Source organism: Anopheles coustani, chromosome 3 (assembly GCF_943734705.1).
Source record: "Anopheles coustani chromosome 3, idAnoCousDA_361_x.2, whole genome shotgun sequence".
NCBI lineage: Eukaryota > Metazoa > Arthropoda > Insecta > Diptera > Culicidae > Anopheles > Anopheles coustani.
Genome location: NC_071288.1, coordinates 31,491,641 through 31,512,476, shown reverse-complemented (window position 1 = coordinate 31,512,476; position 20,836 = coordinate 31,491,641). Strand labels below are relative to the sequence as shown.

The following is a 20,836-nucleotide window of genomic DNA, read 5'->3' as shown; positions in this document are numbered from 1 at the left end:
GTTTTCCTCAACGGCCGCAGCCTCAGCTGCTTGGTGTGTCCGCAGTCTACGGTTTCCTGCTTCGAACAGAAACACCCCTTGCAACGCCACATGACCTACGATGAGCTGCTCGGAAAGTATGCCCGAAAGATTAATTGTGATCAGTACGATGCAATCGGTATCTACACCTGCCCACATTGCGGCCTAGAACGTCTTACCATCGACGCACTGTACGACCATTTACGTGGAACCTATCTCCCTGGTAATACTGGGCCATCCGAATCACGTCTAGTGGTGCTCTGTCCCGTGTGTGTTTCCTTTCGATTAGACGGATACACAACCGACGTGCGAGACACGGCGGGCCTGGTGGAGCATATGCTCAGAAGACACTGTTTTAGCAGCACCACCCAGTACAGCGACGAATTTAAACTTCGTACTGATTTCTGCAACGACGATGAATTTGAGCTGATCCGCTTCCTGGCCACATTTCTCCCTCCTAGCATAATAACGGCACAATCAGCACGGAACGATGACGAGCTGAGCAAGGTCACGCAGTTGTACGTTGTAGCGTTACAAATTTCGTCTTACATCGTTCGACTGATCGGCTTTCTTTTTCTTTTCATACGCAGAAACAAAAATCAAATGCATCAGCTGGTGGTCTGTCCCATATGCTTGGAGGATATTGAAAACGATGAAAGTAAGGATTTACCGCTATGTCATCATCAATTTCACGGGCCGTGCATAGAACGGTGGCTAGTGGAAAGAAAATGCTGTCCGATCTGTAGATGCGATTGTACGGCGCCGTGATATTGAATAAGGTAGCGTAGAAAATTGCGGACCATTTCTATTAGTAAGCCCAAGTTCTACAAGAACAAAAAATCATAGGTTGGTATATAATTAACATTCGTACGCTTTAGAACCAAGTGTTTTTATAAAGTATGACAAATATATATTGGTCAAATTATACAACATTCTTTATTTTCCCTGCACTATCTTCAACAATTTGAATTCAAAGTTGTACGTAGATCAAATATTTTTTAAAATTCAAAATTCAGCGCCATCTATCTGTCACTTACACAAACTATCATTTCTGAGTAAAGGTCAAGGTTTTGTTAATTTTATCTAAAATTGAATGATTTTAACAATTCCACAGGGTAGTATTGTTGATATAATTAAAGGTATTAAACTGCGTTTTAAGTGTTAGCAAAATATGAATGCTTGCAAAATAGGAAAAAATATTCTTGTTGTACAGCTCCGACATTTTGGAAGCAAAGTATATATTTCCATGTTCTTAAACATTAAGCACTTATACAAAAACTATATACGCAAACAGTGTAAACTAGGGTACACTTAGGAAAACTCACAATTCGCTCCATGTTTGTGGTTCCTACCATCGGTTTCCACCGCCTCCTCCACCACCTCCACGATTCCCGCGGAATCCACCACCGCCGCGTGCACCGCCACCCCGACCTCCACGGAAACCACCTCCATCACCACCACCACCGCCACCACCTCCACCAAAGCCTCCTCGGCCGCCACGGAATCCGCCGCCTCCACCGCGACCACGTCCACCACGACCGCCGGGGCCACCACGTGCGCCCCCAGGTTTGCCGACTCTACCACCCGGCTTACGGGTCTGGTTGCCCGGCAGGAATCGTGCCAAGGGTAGCAATTTTCCAGAGTCGATGAACAACTTCTGCTTCGCTTGAAATCCGTCCGGCTTCATGTTATCCATCAGCTTGATCGAGACGTAAAAATCTTTCGGGTTACCGAAAATTTCATCCACCTTGCCAATTTGCTTCTCTCCCTCCATGTAGATGGGTGCATTGAAGAACGGGACATTCTCGACCTCCACCTTGGCGATCAGATCTTCCTGGCACGGGTAGTCGTAGAATCCGAGCGGAATAATGTTTTTTGGCCCATCGTCGCGCCCAAAGCTGCGATTGTTGAACCCGCCACGACCACCGAAACCACCGCGGGATCCTCCACGGGCACCTCCAGCACCACCGCTACCACGGAAACCTCCTCCACCACCACCGGCACCACGGAAACCTCCTCCTCCTCCACCACCGCCACCACCACGTCCACGGAAACTCATAGCGAACAAACTGTGGATTCGAGAGAATGAAAATACAAAGCCATTAAAGTGAGGTTATGATACCACCATGTCGTTTAGCACAGCGTGCATGTAATATATGTGAATCGACAAACTTGTTGTCTCATTTTACAGGAAGTGTTTAAAGGATTCTATTACTGAAGTTAATCTTAAGAAAGCAAGGATATTTCTTCAAGAAAACAAATATTACAAACAAATAGACGCACATTGTGAACACATGGAAGAAGCTGATCGCCGAGGCACCGGTATATGCAGATTCCGTAATGTTAGGCAGTTAACTACAGTAAATCTGTTTACTTACCAAAAACTAATAACACTCTGTTGCTAACGCAGGTCAATGATGGTCAATTTTGCTCGAAATATATTCTACGTCCAGTATTTCCGATCTGTTGACCGAAAATACTCACAATCTCTAGGCACGTTCGACACAAACTACTTCACGAGCACGCGAGCACATGGTGTTTACAGAGCTGAGACGTTTAAAATGTCAGCTGTCAAACATGTTGTCCAGCACAAGATATATACACGCTAAGTCAATTATTCGTACTATAAAATACAAAACAATTTCTTTATAAATTTCGAGCAAAATTTACCCTTTCGCCAAAAATTTGTTTATTTTTTAACACTATACACGTAGTGTTTAATAATAGGAGCCTAAAATAAAAGGGAATGTTTTGCTCTTCTTTTTCAAATCGGATTCGTTTAAGTTAAGTACCAATGCTCTGTTTTATAAACTCATACTGTTTACTTTTCAATGTGACAGAAAGCTTAAAAAGCGTCGATCGTCCTTTGATAATAATCGCAGTAAAAAAGGCGGCTTAGCGAAAGATTCTACCAAATAGTTACTGTAATTCGTACTGTGCGCTAAAATGGCTGAAGAAGAACAGGTATTCAGTGCAATTAAATGATTACTGCTCCGCAGAACGATAACATAACCTTATCTTTCTTAGATGCCCATCATTCCGGTCAAAGAGCCGCTGGATCTCATCCGGCTGAGTTTGGATGAAAAAATCTATGTTAAAATGAGAAACGAGCGCGAACTAAGGGGACGGTTGCATGTAAGGTCACAATAACCAGTACCTACAATTCTTTTGTGCTAATTATTCCTTTTTTCAGGCATTCGATCAACATCTTAATATGGTACTTGGCGACGCAGAAGAAACAGTGACCACGGTTGAAATCGACGAAGAAACCTATGAAGAAGTGTACAAAACTACCAAACGTACCATTCCGATGCTGTTCGTGCGAGGTGACGGTGTGATACTGGTTTCCCCGCCGATGCGAGTCGGTAGCTAAAGGCCGCCCCCTACTGTACGATCCTACTATTCTGCTTGTACACGGAACAACATGAACTGTGTTGAACGAATATCCTACAAGTGTTATTTTATTTGACGAATTATCCAGCTTTATTACATTACCCGGAAAGATTAAACAAGGTAAGCGATTCATAAGGCTTGCGGAACTATACTTCCGATAGCATTTTTACACCTTTCAATCCAGCCAGAATGTTGCAGGCTGTTATGCGCGACATTTCGATGCGTGTTTCGATGTCGGCACTTCCAATGTGTGGCAAAACGACTACGTGCGGAAGTGTAAGCAAAGGACTATCGAGTGGTAGGGGTTCTGGCGTTGTAACGTCCAGCCCAGCTGCTTGTATTTTACCCGCTTTCAGTGCGTGAATCAAATCATGCTGTTCGACCACACCGCCTCGGCTCGTGTTAATAAGTATCGCGGAAGGTTTCATGCGCGAAAACACCGCATCGTTGAAAAGATTGGCCGTTTCGACGTTGTACGAGCAGGCAATGATCAAAAAATCACTAGTCTCAATCAGCTCATCAAAAGGAACCTGTGTAACGCCCAGATCTCCCGCAGTAAGGAACTTGTCCGTGCGACTGGTGAACTGAATGCGAGCCGGTTTAAAAGGTATCAAACGTTTCGCGACCTCTTGCCCGATACGGCCAAAGCCGAAAATACCGACGGTGGAATTCTTCACCCCTCTACCGCACATCCACATTGGCGACCACGATTTCCACCCACCGGTGTGTACTTGTTTGTTAGCTTCAAACATTCGACGTGCTGTGGCTAACAGCAGGGCCACGGTCAGCTCGGCCGTCGCATCTGTTAACACGTCTGGTGTGTATCCAACGCGTATGCCTCGCTGTTTGCACTCCTTCACATCTATATGATCGTAACTGGTAAGTAGAAAAATTCGTTAATTGTGACTAGGATAGTCGTGTCATTTGAAGTTCCTGACTCACCCGACGGAAATGGTTGCAATAACTTTTAAATTTGGTCCCGCCTGGTCCAACAGCTCCTTGTCGATGCGATCGTTCAGTGAACAATAAATAGCATCTTTGCCAGCAACATGTTTCAGAAACTCATCTCTTGGCACGGGATATGCTTCATCCCACATGGAAATATCACACCTACGAAAAACAAAATTCACCAAAGAGTTCTCCCTCGGGCTTCCCCAAAAGCGGCCAATAACAACTCACTCTTCTCTGAGCAGATCCAGCCCGAGTCTGGCGTAATCGTTTCGTGTTACGTACACCTTCGGTTTCATTTCGAAACAGCAATAATGACGATGGCTTATGGCAGAATGTTTTATTGCGCCAAGCACTGGGATACGATGCTGCAGGACTCGGATCGCCTCTCTCTGGCTGGCAAGTTTGAGTGCTACGGAAAACTGACGAAACACAGGATTCATTCCAAGCAGCATACGCACAACAATAGGCGGACGAAGGCAAGCAAACACGGTACTAAATAATAATAAATAGGCCCACCTGTTTGGGGCAAAGAAAGCTTTACAAGTGAAACGCGTTGTTTGTGTACAACGGAAATGAAACCGTTCACGTCCCTTATGTAAGGTTTGTGTACACAATCTTGCTATTCACTACTGACCGTTAAACTTAGAAACGCGCAAAAAGGACTTCGCAAACTACCGATCGGAAACGTCACAGAATTGTCTACCGAAAGTGCTCGAGTTTCGTTACATGTTGGTTTTGGGTACGGACAATGCCACACTGAAAAACGATTGAATCGCCAAAGTTGTTTGGAAGCCTGGCAAAAAGAATTCAACGATAACAGTAATTTACTTCGTGATCTGTGCTAAGGCCAGGGAAGTACACAATAACCATGCAACTGCAATCAAATGATTTCTTGCTTATAGAGAAACAAAGTAGTGAAGAATTGTATTATGCGAGATTAACACTCTCGGCGGACTTGATAATGGCCTGAGGTCACACCGACAAACCAATCAATGACACGGTGCTTCCCCATCAACTTCGTTGTGATAAGCTTCGGTTTCTCTTATATGTAGTCACAGTGCACATCCACGGTATGTGCAATTGAAGGGACCAACCGTCTTGCAAGTTATTTGTTTAACGCTCTCAAGTCTTCGATATACTCTACAAAGATTATGTTGATGATCCTCCAATCTCAAGAAGATGATTTTAGCTGCCAGGTAGAATACGAATCTTCAGCCCTCTTTCACCCCCTGCTTGTGAAGAATTGTCAAAGTCAGCTGATTGTAAACAAAACATTTAAAACAACAAAAGCATACGTGTCGCCTGGTTCCACTTTTTGTTCGGTTCGTTTTGACTGCAGTTTGTTCTTTGCTGCACCAGTGCATCAAAGCAACCGTTCTAACTGCATCGAATCTCAGTCAATCAGTTCGTACCATGTCCAAAAAAGCCAGCAAGGGAAGTGGGAAGCAAAGCAGTAAAAACACCAAACCGGGAGGTGAGAGCAACAACAAACCTACAACGACCGGTCCGGTTTATGTGGATCCGAAAACTGGAAATGTTATTGTGAAAATATTGGCTAAACCGGGCGCTAAAACGAACGGTATTACGGATGTGAGTGAAGAAGGAGTAGGTTGTCAAATTGGTAAGCCTATTCGTACAGTAGCTTTCCTCCAGGACTCATTGTTGAGGGTTTTTTTTAAACCATATCTTTCCCCTTCCTTTTTCAAACTGGCAGCCGCACCACCGATAGATGGAGAGGCAAATACGGAACTGATCAAATACCTTTCCAAACTGTTGGACCTTCGAAAGAGCGATATCAGCCTGGATCGTGGCTCCAAGTCTCGGCAGAAAACGATCGTGCTAGAGAAAAGTGGCTGTAGCCACAGTGCAGAGCATTTGTTGAGCATTTTTCATAAGGAAGCATCCACTGAAAACTAAGCCGCAGTCAAGTTCAGTTAAACACACGAGTAGATTATAATATATTTATTGATGATTGCTCATACTCCTCCGTGCAACATCGTGCAGCTTTTCTATTGTGGAAAAATTATATTACCCGACCTTTATTCGTTCACCCCGTTATCGAGCGAATGACCGTCCAGTGAAAGAAATGAATTACAGCGTACGAAAACCACTTCACATGCAACACCCTGTGTCGTACTGAGTGCATCTCTTATCATTTTCAAACATCGCTGGTCTGATTAAAGGATAACATAAAATACGAACAGTGGAATTAAAATCGATTAACAATTGTTCACTAATCTTTTCCTCAACGAATGAAGCTACCTCAACAAAGAAAAAAACGAGGGCCCACGACAATTAGTATGATACACCGACAATAAACCGAATACTAGACGAAACAGGGAACGATACGGATTTGTTAACAATAAATACCACTGCCGGTTTGCGTTTGGTTACAGAATGGTACATAGGTAAGATCACTGAATCAAATTAACCGTAAGGTAAGGTATCCCTTACCACACTTCCTTCGATAACCGGGGGGGACAGTAACTTTTGTCTCTCACTCGGTTTTTTTTTCTAAATTCTACTATGTCCAACCATTTCTGCGTTGATACCTTGTAAAAAAGTAACTAAAATCTCCCTCGCTCGTAACAACAACGCCCTAAAACCGTTTGTTCGGAATGTCTGTGTCTGTTATGTGGATATAAAATGACCAATCGGTCACACACCATTTTATGGTTCACCGAACAGCATCTCCGAACCGGGCGGTATGCGGCCACTGGTGGGGAAGCTAAAATACTGCGCCGATTGGAAAACATTTTGCAGCTGGGCAGACGTGCCCCCGGTTCCACCCTCGGTCGTTGTAGCAACCGTCGTCATAGATGCCGATTCTAGCGTCATCGAGCCAAAGTCGATCAGCGAGGGACGATTACCCTCCTCTAACGCTATGGCTGCTGCTTCGGTCGTCGCCCCGCTACCAGTGGTTTTGGTGGTTTGTGAAATAGTGCCGCCCGACTCGATGTGCAGGGTCAGATTGTACGGATCGTTGGTGTAGTCCGTGTAGATATCGCGTGCTTCCTCTGGTGCTGGATGGTGCTGTTGAACAAACATCGGGGCAAAGCTCTGCGCGATACCGATCGGCACGTGTTGCAAAGAGGGGTACTGCGAACCAGCAAGACGATGGCTTATGGGAATCGGTGGTTCCGGGGCATGCTTTGGTGCAGCGGAGCTTCTATTTGCCTCGACTCCCACCTTCGATAATCCTTCATCCGGATGGGGCGAAGGCAATGCGGATGTGGCTGGCGGTGACCCCGTGGTCAATTCGGCAAAGGCCGAACCCTTCGTTCCAACGTGTGGAGATTGCGGCATAACCACTGAACCCGTGCCTGGACGCTGCAAAGCAGCTTCCCATGGCATCGGTGAAGTGAGCGACTGTTCTGATAAGGGTTTACTGATTTCAACCGCAGAATCGTGTGTCATCACGTCTACCGACGATGATTCCAGCGATGATGGCGGTGGTAAGGTGACCATCTGTGGTAAAACTAGTGGAAGGGCACTAAAATCGGCTGTGGTCGTACTGCTCATTAGAAGATTGTTTGGTGCTGTACGATGTACCGGTGTGCGATGCACTTCAGGAGACATTGTTACAGGAGGAGTATTGCCGGTTGGCACAAGGTACTTGGGGGCAATTGTTTCCGTTGTCGGAGATGGTACGTTGTTTGGTACCGGATGAAGCATTACACGAGGATACGACGTTGGATCAACGTTCGGTGAGCTGCTGTTGTTTATTTGGCCTCCTTCCAGAACGTGCTGCTGTTCTCCTGCCAACGATGGTGTGGTTGTCGGTTGCGATGGACCACCGACCGTTGAACCGCTAGTACCATTTGCACCAGTTCCAGCTTTACCTCCATTAATACTAACGGATGCACGGACGGCTGAAATGTAAAAAACAAATACACACATATATCGCGTTCGTAACCATCGTTATCTATGCTGCCAACGCTTCGCCTACCTTCCTGTTTGAAAAGTTCATCTTTGAGGTTGGGCAGAAAACCAGATATCCGTTGCCAGGTGACGTCCCACAGCATCGAATGTGTAACGCCATCGGTGTTATGAAATACACACACCTGCAAATCAGAACGAAACATTACAAATCACACAAACCTTGCCACTGGTGTTGTCACAACGTACCGAGTGCATAACGAGCAGCATATTCTTCAGGCTTTCCAGTACAGCCTCGTACAGCATGTCCGAGCCGGCCGTCATAAACCGCTCGAAGTACTCCAGTATCTCGAGCCACAGCTCTTGGAAGTTCGGTAGCGCAATCAGCGGTGTCAAGTGATGAAGAAAGACCTTTGACATGATTGTGGCCGTGCGGATGCGGGACTCCTCGAGCAGTGAAACCTCCACCGGGCTGGTTGCTTTCTCCTGCAGTAACTCCTGGAGCAGAGGGAATAATACCTGCAGTGGGAATTGATGAAGACATAGAAGAATGTTAAAATAAAGGCGACCAAAGGATCTTATAAGCCATTCTTACCTGTTTGAAACATCCGGCCCACTCGAGCCCGGTCAGTGTTTGCAAGTCCTGCACGAGCAGTGCGCGCTGGAGACAGGTGATGGCGCTGGTGCGCACCTGCCGCCGCTGATCGGTCGCAAGGCGTGCAATACCCTGCAACAGAGGGCACCAGCCCTGGGACCAGAGCGACGAGCACTGCGGTACCGCACCGCCTTCCTCTGCCCACCATCGGAATATTTGTGCCGTGCGCGTATGCAACGTGTGCATCAGGTCAAGTAGCTGGATCGAGATGGATTGATAGCGCTCGGGCAATTCTTCCGTATCGCTATCGCTACTATCCAGCGCAACCGACGATGACGATGATGAGGACATTCCACTCTGGCCTGCTAGCGATCGTTGTCGCTCTTTTGTCCCCGCACTGGCCGCTTTTCGCGCCTGGCCTTTGGGACCGTGAGACTGATGTGGGTCGCGGAACTGCTGCTGCTGACTCATCGAAGCCTCGACAAAGGTGCGAATGCATCGGACACAACTCTCGAAGTTGTACGGCGTAATGTGCGCCACATTCCGAACGATAAACGCCAAGCTCTCCCAGCATTTGACAAGCGCGAACGGTGAATGGTCCAGCAGCTTACACTGATACTGGATGGAGTGTTGGGCGGGTGAGCCGGGTAGAGGACCACTCGTCACACCTCCCGTGCCCATATCGATTGCATCTTTGTTCACCAGAATCCACGCGTCACCTGGTGTCGCCGTAGGGCTACTGGGTACGGCTGGTGCCGGTGGTGGTGGGGGCGTTGTGGCCAGAAGTGGTAGAGACGTGGCCGATGAGCTGACTTCCGCATCGGAGATGTAACCCCGATCGGCGGGCAGGCCTGAATCTTCCTCACTGCTCAGCGTGCCCTCTGACTTGGCCGAGGAGCCAGGTATACCAGCGGACGACGACTCCACGTACTCCGGTGGCATTGCGCCGGCTCCTACGCACTCCAGCACGGTGAACACGATGACCCAGTCGGCTTCGGTATGGATGTTCTGCGCGCTCGTTTTCAACAACTCATACATACCGATCGAGATCGGCTTCGAGATGGCCAGGATGACGGCCGGCCGGAGCGCTAGTAGCATTCTCAAGCTTTGCAGAATGGTCGAGCAGATCTCCTCGTTGCGCATCAGGTAGATGGCCAGCTTCAGCAGCGCAACCGTGGTGCGCTGCAACAGATAGGTGTACTCGTACATGGAGGCGCCCACTAGCAGGGCGTACAGTTTCTCCTGGACGCGTGACCACACCGGAAGCAAGCGATCACGATTCTGGATCAGTATCTTCACGAGCAGCTCCAGTAGAAACACAACCGTACACTCACCGTACGGTGACGTTGACTGCGATGCGGTTGCCATCTTGTGAGCCTCCGGTGGCACGATCATTGCTAGCAGACACCCAATCAGCTCATCCAGCGATTCTTGCTGCAGAAACTTTGACTCGTTCACGATCTGTTCGATCTGGCAGTCGCGGGTGCACTTGCGCGAAAGTTTGATAATCTCCTGCTCCTCGTAGGTCGGCTGCCTTTGGCCATCGTTCGCCAGGTACGAGTAGAGCGAGCTAAACAGCCCGGCACCTTCCGTTTTCGGCAGGGGCGTTTGTTCGCGCAGCAACGTTACCTTGCCGCTCGGCTCGCAGAAGTCTTCCGCCTCCATCAACGCCTTCGGGAGCAGCTTCAGCTTGAACAGCTGCAGCAGCACATCCGTCGTGTGCCGCCAGCCCTCGCGCATACAGTCACCGTGCTCGTGAATCAGCCCGAACACGGTACGCATTGCCAGCTGGGCCTTCACGTTCTGCCCAAAGAGCACGCAGGCCGTGATTTCGTTCGCGTCGTTCGGCGGCGGCGCAGTCAGCAGGGTGGTGAACTTGCACAACGTCAGCACGAGCGCATCGAAATCGCCGTGTAGCTGGAAGTGTGCGGCGATTGCGGCCGACTTGATGAACCCTCCGATGGCCTTCTGGTAGAGTGGTGCATTGTCGAGCGATTTGTCGAACACGAAACTGAGGGCGGCCAGTGTTGATCCCTGGATGACGCGGTACAGCTCACGATCATGCTGCGCACCGAACACGTGGTGGAAAAGACCGTCCTTTGTTGCGCCACGACGCAGCAGAACCTTCCACAGATAGTTCTCCCTCACCAGCCCGGTTTGTTCTGCAGGCATAACTATTTCTTCGTTTCTAGAAAGATATTTAAAACCCACGTTAAACATACTGCAAACCATACCCATTGCCACGTGAAGGGAAGACTCACCGTATTGAGTGGTAAATTTTTGTTAACATTTCCTGGTCAAAGTCGCAGTTTCCATTCAATCCGCGCAGATTGCGGAGGAAATCCTCCACCGTCATCGGTACGTTCAGTCGCTTCGCATTGTGGTTGTGTTGATCCATGTTAAGCATTATGACAGCGTACGCCAATCGAAACGCGGCGTCAGTGTTGGCAAATGGTTCGTTATTGCATTCCTATAATATAATGATTTTTTTAGGAAATGTTTTCAAAGCACAAAGCGGCATATCTTGGCAGCATAGCGGACAGAATAGCAAGATCAACAGACACCAAATGTTGTGGAATGTTGTGTTGACATGAATAAGTTTTTATACTAACAGCTTCCTTTACTTTCACGGTACAAAGACAGTTCTTTTGTTTTTTCTTGTTTAAAACACAATACTTACATGCCAGTGATCCGCAAAGTGTTCCATTACAAGTGAAATTAACGGCGCCTCGCCGGGCAGGCGAAACGATTCCAGGTACAACCGGAGCGCCTGATCGATGGTAAGACCGGCAAAGTCGAACGACTTCACGAACACCTCCAGGATACGGCTTTCGACGTTCTTTTTCTTGCTGACATACTCGCCGATCATCTTCTTGTCGAGGCCAGAGTTTTCGCGCAGAAACTGGGCCACCTCTTGTGGATCGAGCACCGCATTCAGCAGCCCGTTCTCCTGCAGGAACTGTATGCCCTTCTCCGGCCGCTGGTTGAACAAGTCCGTGCCCTGCGTGAGCAATCGTTTTTTGCGCTTGATTGCTGCCAGCTCCTCATGCGTGAGGGCTTGACCGAGCTGAGAAGCAGGCGGTACCATTCCGGCGGAAACATCTGATCCGGCAAATATCAAGGCACCGGCTCGATCGCTTTGACTAGAGTGCAGAAATTTGCTTATATTTTCGACCACCTCCGTCACTTCGGTAGTAGTACTCCCACCACCAACTGAACCGATGGTATCGTTTGTCTCTCCGGTAGCCTGCACAGCGGGACCGGAAAGCGTCGCCGACTCGTCCAGCACGATACGCTCCGTGGCATATGAATTATTTCGCGAATGGCGCATGTAAGCGGGCTTTTGGCCGTTCTTTGCCTGGGCGCAGTTTCGCTCGATCGACTCGACGATCGTGAGCAGCGCGTCCATCGAGAGCGTGTGAATACTGTAGACCGCTTGCGTCGCCGAGAGCGTGTTCTTCGACAGCAGTTTCGTCAGGTCCTCGAACAGATTCGTGCAGTACAGATCGCAATCGTAGTTGATGTACAGCTCGGCGGCGAACCCGGGGATGCGCCACAGTTGCAGCAGGTTGTCCATCGCCAGCTCGCGCGCCTCGTACAATATGCGCGGGCTATCGTTCATGATCATATCCGCCACCCGGGTGAGATAGTGCTCGAGCTGGAACTTGAGCTGAGAACGCAGCGACTCGAACATCAGAAAGCACAATTGCAAATCGGCGGCAAAGATCGATATCCGTTCGGTGGCGAGTAGGCCGAACAGATTCTTACACAGGTCGTCCTTTACGATCGCCAACAGTGAGTCATACCGCCCGATGCTATCGGCACCCACTTCGAACGTCACCGTGAGCAACGTCAGCCCCATGTGGATCATGACGTCGGTGTTCTGCTTGTCCAGCGGGTTGCAGAGAGAAATCAAGAAACGAAACAGTTCCCTAATACAGGGTAGTCCGTAGGGAATATGTGAAACCATCGCCCCGGCTGCTCCGGATGTAATCTCTTCGTCGGGTTGCTGCTGGGTAAAGCGAACGCCAACGGAATTGACAAACGATGGATCATTGGCAACTGCCTCTTCGTTGGTTTGAGGAGTCTGTGATACGACTTGTTCTTGTTCCGTTTCGGCCGCTGGCCCGTCTTCGACCCCAGCAGATGCTTGCTTCTCCTGAAGCACAGTGGGATGTGATTCCCGCGTGGGTCCTGTGGGCGTTTGTGAAATCGTACCCTGCAAATCGACGATCACACCTGCCGGCGTGGCCGGTGTTGTAGATAGTGGGTGTGCCTTCAGTCCACGGTTCGGAGCTGTAAGCATTACCGGCGTGACGGGGTCTTCTCCGGAACCACTCTGATTTGTTATATCGTCTGTGACTATCTTTGGCATGGTCGTCGTATTTCCCGGAATGTTTCCTGGTTTAGATTCTTCTTTCATATTTGATTTGCTATATTTTCGCCGCTTGCCGGACTGATCCATGGAGCTGGAGCGCATCTTCAGCGTCTTCAATGTGTTGTACGTGCCACCCTCGACAAACTGTGGCAATCGCATGAACAACAGCAGCACAACGTCCTTCAGCGCGTTTTCGGCTGTGCGACGTACGAGCTCGTTCAGTCGCGGTTCGAAGCACAACCGAAAGCAGCTCAGTATGATGTCACACATGCTTTCGTCCGACAGAGCACTTCCTTCCGGGCTCAGTACGAGTGTACGCAGCACCTGTATGATCTTCATCAGTACAACCCCGTCCGACGTCTGGTCCGTACCGACGAATCGTGCGTGGGTTACGGCATCAGCTATATTTTCCACCGTGGCGGCGAGTGTCGAGTGTGTTGGATCGATCAGCCCGTACGAAAGAAACTTGTTAACGGCGGACAGTGCCAGGCTGGTTACCGGTCCGGTCGTTTCCTCCGATCGGATTACATCGAGAAACGGTGTGAGGAATACGCTCGGTTCAACCAGCCGTAGGTCTTCCACCTGCAGCAAGAGCTCCTTGAGCTCCTGAAAACTCTTCAGCAAAACATCCTTATCGTCATCCTAATAAAGGCAAAAGAAATACTAGATTGAAACAGATCATAAAGACACACGGTTTACCACAGAAAGGGTTTCGCTATTTGCTTTCTTCCACGGTATCCAGATGGTAAACTACATGCCACGGACAAAGTATACCTGATATGAGTTGAAGCTCCACCTTGACCCGCGGCGCATCGCCGTCGTCAGGGTGGACATTTCACCCCGGACGACAAATATTCCATTTCCGGGCGGTGACATCTTCGCGGATGGTGTGGCCCACGGTGAAATGGTGCAATTTAACTTCACCAAAGCAGATTTTCTACGAAACAGATTGAAACTGTGTCACTTTTTTCTTCACGTACCATTACTTCCAACTCACAGTTGTGACGTTTACTATTTTTTTTTCTGCTCCTTTTTAGAAAACCGATGTGATGACGACCGATCGACTGACAGTACTTCTGTAGGGGAGGGAATGGCGCTGCAGTTTATGGGGAAAACATGATAGAAAAGGAATGTTATTTCCCCTTGCCATGCCTAGCATGTTTTATCTCGTATAAACTGATATACGTACAGTTAAATTATGTACTTTTCCCCTCAAGAATAAAGTAGTTCTCCACAGAATTTTACAATGCCAGAATTGGATGCAATTATAGACACCTTGAGATTGTCACATCGCAGGGCTGCTGCAAACGTTTTGCTTCTGCATGTTTTGGCAGCTGTTTTGACAGCAGATTGTAAAACACAAACACGAAACACGAGGATCAGTGCTGTTACTGGAAAAATCGGATGAGCATTACTTTGGTTAGTAATAAGTGAAGTGAATTAACCATGGGTAAGCTAAATGTAACGGTCCTCCGTTACCTCAGCAAGGAGGACTTTCGTATAATGACGGCGGTAAGTAATGCCACACAATTGGGTGTATGAATTTCGTCCCTAAAACCCTTTTACATGTTGGACCACAGATCGAAATGGGCATGAAAAATCATGAGCTTGTACCGGGAGCGTTGGTTGCAGCGATAGCAAGTTTGAAAAATGGTGGCATACATCGACTCTTACGTGAACTTTGCAAACAAAAACTACTATCCTACGAGCGTGGAAAACGATGTAAGTAAGCTCTGTGCATTCTCGACGGCACCGATTGGTAATTCGTGCATTTACCAATTTCAGACGATGGATATCGCCTAACGAACATGGGCTACGACTATTTGGCTCTCAAATCGTTGACCCTACGCGGATCAATCTCAGGATTCGGCAATCAGATCGGAGTGGGAAAAGAATCCAACATTTACACCGTAGTTGATGAGGAAGAAACTCCACTCTGTCTAAAGTTACACCGGCTCGGACGAATTTGCTTCCGCAACATCAAAGAAAAGCGTGACTATCACGGCAAGCGGCAGAAGATGAGCTGGTTATACTTATCTCGCATATCTGCTACACGCGAATTTGCATACATGAAAGCCCTCCACGAGCGTGGCTTTCCCGTACCGAAGCCCATCGATTTTAACCGACACTGTGTAATCATGGAGTTGGTCGATGGCTACCCCTTGTTAAACGTGTGCGAAGTTGGCAACGTAGAAGCCCTGTACGACGATCTTATGAACCTGATCGTGCGACTCGGTAACTGCGGTGTGATTCACGGTGATTTTAACGAGTTCAACATAATGATTACGAAAGATCAGGTTCCCATACTGATCGACTTTCCGCAGATGGTATCCACTTCCCACCCGAACGCCGAAATGTTCTTTGACCGGGATGTCCAGGGTGTGCGTGAACTATTTCGGAAAAAGTTTGGGTACGAAAGTGAGGAATATCCACGCTTCAGCGATCTGGAGCGCAATGATGAACTCGACCGGGAGGTGCTTTGTTCCGGGTATGGATTCACCCAGGAGATGGAAGACGATCTTCTGAAAGAATATCATCCTACCGGCGAGGATAATCTTGAAGACTCGGATGGCGATGAGTGCCTCGCAACCTCGGACACTGAAGAAGCTAGCGAGGGGCAGCAGATGCCTGAGGTCGATGAGAAAGAGCTGGAGGAATGTCGCCGAAAGTTGGAGGAGGAAATCAAGTTGTCGGAAAAACCTACACTAAAACCTGTTAAAAAGAGCGATCCGAATGCAGCCATTTTCAGTTACCTAAACTCAATGTCGATCCAGGACACTCTTGAAACCCCCGAGAGGGATGTGCTGGAACAAGCTGAACAGCAGTCCAACATTGGCGAAGATTTACCAGCGGATAGCACAAATGCAATAGATACGCAAACTACAGACATTGGCGAGGCCAGTGAACGTCCAACATGCGTCGAATCGGACAATCCGGATACCGATCCAGAAGAAGAAACCATCGATCCGAATTCGCGCCAGTATAGGATGGCGATGGTACGAAAGCTCCTTAATGATGCGCGTAGTGTTCGCTCGTACTCAACCACAGCAAGTACGATCGCACCGTCGGTGATCAGCGATCGGATAAAGGGAGACATACTTCAGCGTGAGAAAAAAGAAATGAAAAAGCGATGTGTCCCGAAGGGCGAAGCGAGCGCGGTACGTCGTATGCGCAAGGATAACAACTACGTGGTAAAGGAACACCGTGGTTGGGAGTTTTAAGCACATACTGGAGATTATTCTACGGAAATATGTTATCTCTACAACATCCTGTTTAAAAGATTATACTAAATATATGCTAAGTATCTTCCAATACATGCACTATGTTTCCGCTTTTATAAAATCAATATTTATTCATTATCAGGAATTCTGTTCCTTCCGAAATATGTAGGCATACAATATTACTCAATTGCTTTACATAGTATGCATGGTAAGGACAATAATATAAACTAGTTATGTGATATGATTTTTGTTTGTGGACGGTGAGAAAGTTCAAAATGTTTCGCAAAGGTCCTCTCGCTTCGGAATGATGTTGAGCATTCCTCACAGCGTAATGTCGATGGTGCACGATCTTGCTCGACAGTTATGCCATGTACCGTACGCAGATGGGTATTTAATAAACGTTGCCGTTTAAAAACGCGAGCACAATGCATACAAGGAAATCGATCACCCACCCGGTGATCGGTGATGTGACTTTGAAACTCGTTTAAATCGAGAAATTTAAGCCGACAGTCGTTGAATGAACACTGCAGCAATTGAATACGCGTGTCGGCTGGATGAAACGCTTCGATATGAGCCAACAGCCGATGTTTCGCTCGGCATGACGTTAAACAAAGAGGGCAGCGTTGCGATATCAGTCCTCCATCGCCGTTAGGGTGTCGTTTTTCGTGGAAGTTTTTAAGATACTGCGATGCGAACGGTATCAAGCAATACTGGCACCGGTGCGGACGCTGTTTGGCGTGTGTTTCCAGGTGAAAAAGAAGATAAATGTTCCGTGGAAACTTTCGTTCACACAGTTTACACTGATACAGCTGATGGCCATGCTCATGCTGTAGAATATGTTGTTCGTACGGTTCGGCAAGTAGGTACACTTTACCACATATATCACACACCATCGTTTGCGATCCTCTATTTATGTCAGCGTCAGCTGATAAGGATAGGGTTTGGTTCTGTTGGCGCGTGTGGTATTCGCTCGTATGCCACCTGTACGACTGGAAGTTCGAAAATCTCCGCGCACATTTATCACATTTGTATGGCCTCTCTGATTGATGATAGGCCAAATGGCGATTAAGGTCCATCACCGTCCGATGACGAGTCCCACACAGGGCGCAGCCTTGTGGGACATCTAGAAAATGGGAAGGAAAATGGTTCACGAGCTCAACGTCGTTATGGAAATTAGTATTACAAATATAACATTGGTGCTTCGGATCTTGGTAGCTTTCCACTTCTGTCGCTTCATTTTGGAATCTTTTCAGAAAATCTCTCGGGGGATTCTTTTTGGCAAGTTGTGGTAAAATGGACGTGTGAGTCGTATCAACAGAAATTATAGTTTTTGAGTTTGTGATTTCCTGGCCATCCAATCGAGCAACCTGCGCGCTCAATTCTTCCATTAACGACGTGTTCAATGAAGTATCCGGATGGTTCCATTCTGATTCATCCGTTTGCTGAAGCTGGTGTTGTTCAGCCTGACCGTGCAGCAAACCATCCATTTCTCCAGCCGGTCGAAAATCTTGTAAATAATGCACCGATACATCGTAATTTGCGTCTGTGGGTTCGTTCAAGGGAAGTGTTTCAAGAGCACTTTCTAATTCATTCGATGCTTCGTCGATGCTATAATCTTCTTCAATAATGTCCTCCAGTGTGACATCCAATGCAGATATTTCATGCACATCAGTGTATACCGCTGTTTTACAATGCAATTCGCCTCCAATGTCATTTTGATTCCGTTCGTGGCACAGTTGAATAAATGTACGATTGCATTCTTGATACTTTTGGTACATTTCGTGCATCGAAACCAGCGAGACAATGCACGATGGGCAGACGTTCTCATACGGTGTACTATCCTTCACGATTGCGATACCAAGACATTGCTCGACAATTTCTGCGATAACATTTCCATTGGCGATACTAAAAATCGATACCGTGGATGTTTCGGGGCCCGCCCGCAAACACAACCGGCACATTGCTGGCAGAAGTGTTGCTGCCATATCAGTTCAAGTCGAGAATCGCAGATAATGTTGTTGAATGTTTCGCAAAGTAGTAGTATATATATTTTATAGAGGTTTTGAGCCGGGTGGCTTCTTTCACCTCTATATGTTTCGCAAACACTGGTCGAAGGACATCTACATTGTTTACATTTAGGAATAACAATTATGAGGTTAATAATACTAAGCAACACAAATCACAATCAAGGTTTACAGTATCTCTTTGGTTGACGTTTGAAAACATATTCAAGGTGTTTGGTTCTAAGCTAAAACCCAAGTAGCCACCTTTATAATTATAGTGGCCACCTTTATATAATTACTTGGTTTCCAGCTGCAAACAAGTAAACATAAACATTGGCTTGCATTCGACGCCGCTGGTAATTTGTTCGTGAAATCGCAATAATAATCGGCAAATGAGCATGGACAGCGTGCCGACAAAACTTGCTGTGCTTACTTGCCGATTTTGTTTATCATCAAATAAACAAACACGATCAATTTTTGAACGATTTAACACAGAATGTTTGGGCGATAAGTTGTTCGGTCTTTTGGGAATGAAGGTTGGTATTCCGCGCATTTTGCATACGCAGAACAGTAAATTTATTAAAATTGGTTTCATTTTAAAGCTGGATCCATCCGACGTATACAATAACATATGTGATCAATGTACTTCCAAAGTTGAAGTGTTGTTTTCTTTAATGGACGAGTTTCGGAGAACAAATACATTGTTCTGTTCTTTATTGAGGTAACTATTTGACTAAACTATTCACGTTACAATGGTATTTATGGACGTACAACAATCTTTTAAGGCATGAACGCAATTTTCTGAAGGAAGAATCGAAGGATATCATAAGATTACAAATTGAAGTACTTGATCAAAATGAGGTCAATTCCGACACTCGCAAATCCACGTTTCATGATGCAGCATTCTTGCAAACGGAACAACACCCGAAAACTGTAAATCTCCTGGCGATAAAAAATGAAGATGAAGGGAATATATTTGATGACGATGTTATCGAAACAGAACCATACGACGACGAACTCTACAATGAATTTGTAAAAGAATCAAGTTCACCAAATGCACTAGAAAATACCAATAAGGAACAATCGTGCTTTGTGTGCAATGCATTCTCCGGTTCTTATGGGGCATTGACTAATCATCTGGAAAATATGCACAGTCAATTGCTTCCGTATCGCTGCTATCAGTGTGTATCTGTGTTGCAAGATGTCCGAGATTTGAATGATCATTTACGAACCCATCTAACGGCGTATGGATGTTTATACTGCGAAGACCAGTTCAGTGCAAAAACGGAATTGGAAAAACATCGAATCGATTGCAACGGCTACAGATGTGATGGGTGTGGAATGAATTTCATGTTTTTGTCCGTATTGAAGGAACACAAGTGCAAAGCTTCCAAGCCCCAGAAACTGCATATCGTAAATCTGTTTACTGACTTCTTTGTAAAGTATAACGAAGCCGAACCCTTATGCTGTACTGTTTGTAGTGAGGAGTTTATGAGCAATGCAAGTTTGGCCCAACATTTTGAACGTGCACATCCAACGTTCGCCGTCATATTGCACTGTTGCGATGTATGTCCACAGAAGTTTACGTCCCTCACCATCGCCCGAAAGCATCGACTCTCGCACAAGAAGAGCCAGTCCCTGAAACATAATGAAGCAAACGATTGCTCCGTCTGTCTCAAGAGTTTCAAATTCCATCAAGAACTGTTGCAGCATATGCAAAAGGCACACGCAGACGTTACCATAACGCTATACCGCTGCTCTAAATGCGATAGGAAATTCACAACTGAAGCTAAGCTACAAAAGCACGATTACAATACGCACCAGGGCCGCCAACCGAAGTTCTTTTGTTCATTCTGTGGTCGAGTATTCAACAAACGTATTGGTCTGCGGGACCATGAAAATATTCACAAGGGTTTGAATGAATACCGTTGTCTTGAGTGCAATCGGCATTTCTCATACAAGAGCTCGTACGATCGTCATATGCAGGTGGTGCATAATGATGCCAAACAATTCACCTGCGAGTATTGCCACAAGAGTTTCAAACGGAAACCCACGCTGAAGGTACATACCCGATTGCACACCGGTGAAAAACCGTACCATTGTGAATTTTGCAAGCGAAGGTTTGTCGATCCAAGCTCTTTTCACAAGCACAAGCAAAAAGAACACCCTAGATCGGCTTAAAAATTGTAATGAAAGTGCGCCTCGTGAAATTTTCCTATAACGAATAAAGTCGATTTGATATAGCATGCCGCTTCGAACTTCGTGCCATAAGCTCTGAAGTATAGAAAAATGCAAACAAAACGTATGGCTTACACGGGTACGCGGTTGTAGATTTAAAGGGTATGAATAGAAAAATACTTTTAACAACTGATTAGAATAAAAATAAAAATTCAGTTTT

General features: G+C 46.8%; 9 protein-coding genes across 10 annotated transcripts; 5 read left to right on the top strand and 4 right to left on the bottom strand.

The window, feature by feature from the left end:
• LOC131271175 (uncharacterized) lies at positions 1 to 936 on the top strand (the record flags this gene model as incomplete). Its single annotated transcript, XM_058272567.1, has 2 exons — positions 1 to 536; positions 609 to 936. Coding segments are annotated over 2 exons (714 nt in total), but the record flags the coding sequence as incomplete, so codon positions are not given.
• A 281-nt stretch (positions 937 to 1,217) lies between these two features.
• LOC131271168 (H/ACA ribonucleoprotein complex subunit 1-like) lies at positions 1,218 to 2,536 on the bottom strand. The gene is made up of 2 exons (XM_058272560.1): positions 2,397 to 2,536; positions 1,218 to 2,087 (listed from the first exon to the last, which is right to left on the bottom strand). Exon 2 carries the CDS (start codon positions 2,075 to 2,077, stop codon positions 1,367 to 1,369), a length of 711 nt encoding a protein of 236 aa, XP_058128543.1. The 5' UTR covers positions 2,078 to 2,087; positions 2,397 to 2,536; the 3' UTR covers positions 1,218 to 1,366.
• Positions 2,537 to 2,855: 319 nt separating this feature from the next.
• Positions 2,856 to 3,463, top strand: LOC131261017 (U6 snRNA-associated Sm-like protein LSm3). Its single transcript, XM_058262895.1, has 3 exons — positions 2,856 to 2,982; positions 3,046 to 3,153; positions 3,212 to 3,463. The coding sequence occupies exons 1-3, from the start codon at positions 2,965 to 2,967 to the stop codon at positions 3,389 to 3,391; spliced, it is 306 nt and encodes a 101-aa protein (XP_058118878.1). The 5' UTR covers positions 2,856 to 2,964; the 3' UTR covers positions 3,392 to 3,463.
• Positions 3,449 to 5,472, bottom strand: LOC131261015 (glyoxylate reductase/hydroxypyruvate reductase). 2 transcript variants are annotated; one of them, XM_058262892.1, is made up of 4 exons: positions 4,879 to 5,469; positions 4,591 to 4,781; positions 4,354 to 4,521; positions 3,449 to 4,287 (listed from the first exon to the last, which is right to left on the bottom strand). In XM_058262892.1, exons 2-4 carry the CDS (start codon positions 4,656 to 4,658, stop codon positions 3,558 to 3,560), a joined length of 966 nt encoding a protein of 321 aa, XP_058118875.1. In that variant the 5' UTR covers positions 4,659 to 4,781; positions 4,879 to 5,469; the 3' UTR covers positions 3,449 to 3,557. The 2 variants fall into 2 exon arrangements, with proteins under 2 accessions (XP_058118875.1, XP_058118874.1); XM_058262891.1 differs by having other exon boundaries at positions 4,591 to 5,472.
• Positions 5,066 to 6,693, top strand: LOC131261016 (UPF0235 protein C15orf40 homolog). Its single transcript, XM_058262893.1, has 3 exons — positions 5,066 to 5,181; positions 5,760 to 5,983; positions 6,077 to 6,693. Exons 2-3 carry the CDS (start codon positions 5,776 to 5,778, stop codon positions 6,277 to 6,279), a joined length of 411 nt encoding a protein of 136 aa, XP_058118876.1. The 5' UTR covers positions 5,066 to 5,181; positions 5,760 to 5,775; the 3' UTR covers positions 6,280 to 6,693.
• On the bottom strand, positions 6,474 to 14,090 carry LOC131261013 (Golgi-specific brefeldin A-resistance guanine nucleotide exchange factor 1). The gene is made up of 7 exons (XM_058262890.1): positions 13,989 to 14,090; positions 11,517 to 13,856; positions 11,098 to 11,306; positions 8,837 to 11,024; positions 8,491 to 8,760; positions 8,312 to 8,426; positions 6,474 to 8,234 (listed from the first exon to the last, which is right to left on the bottom strand). The coding sequence occupies exons 1-7, from the start codon at positions 14,088 to 14,090 to the stop codon at positions 7,033 to 7,035; spliced, it is 6,426 nt and encodes a 2,141-aa protein (XP_058118873.1). The 3' UTR covers positions 6,474 to 7,032.
• A 488-nt stretch (positions 14,091 to 14,578) lies between these two features.
• Positions 14,579 to 16,554, top strand: LOC131261451 (uncharacterized). The gene is made up of 3 exons (XM_058263488.1): positions 14,579 to 14,726; positions 14,795 to 14,936; positions 15,000 to 16,554. The coding sequence occupies exons 1-3, from the start codon at positions 14,661 to 14,663 to the stop codon at positions 16,433 to 16,435; spliced, it is 1,644 nt and encodes a 547-aa protein (XP_058119471.1). The 5' UTR covers positions 14,579 to 14,660; the 3' UTR covers positions 16,436 to 16,554.
• Positions 16,547 to 18,407, bottom strand: LOC131261450 (zinc finger protein 83-like). Its single transcript, XM_058263487.1, has one exon. It carries the CDS (start codon positions 18,394 to 18,396, stop codon positions 16,663 to 16,665), a length of 1,734 nt encoding a protein of 577 aa, XP_058119470.1. The 5' UTR covers positions 18,397 to 18,407; the 3' UTR covers positions 16,547 to 16,662.
• Positions 18,408 to 18,772: 365 nt separating this feature from the next.
• On the top strand, positions 18,773 to 20,836 carry LOC131272597 (zinc finger protein 436-like). Its single transcript, XM_058274408.1, has 3 exons — positions 18,773 to 18,974; positions 19,041 to 19,159; positions 19,224 to 20,836. The coding sequence occupies exons 1-3, from the start codon at positions 18,831 to 18,833 to the stop codon at positions 20,617 to 20,619; spliced, it is 1,659 nt and encodes a 552-aa protein (XP_058130391.1). The 5' UTR covers positions 18,773 to 18,830; the 3' UTR covers positions 20,620 to 20,836.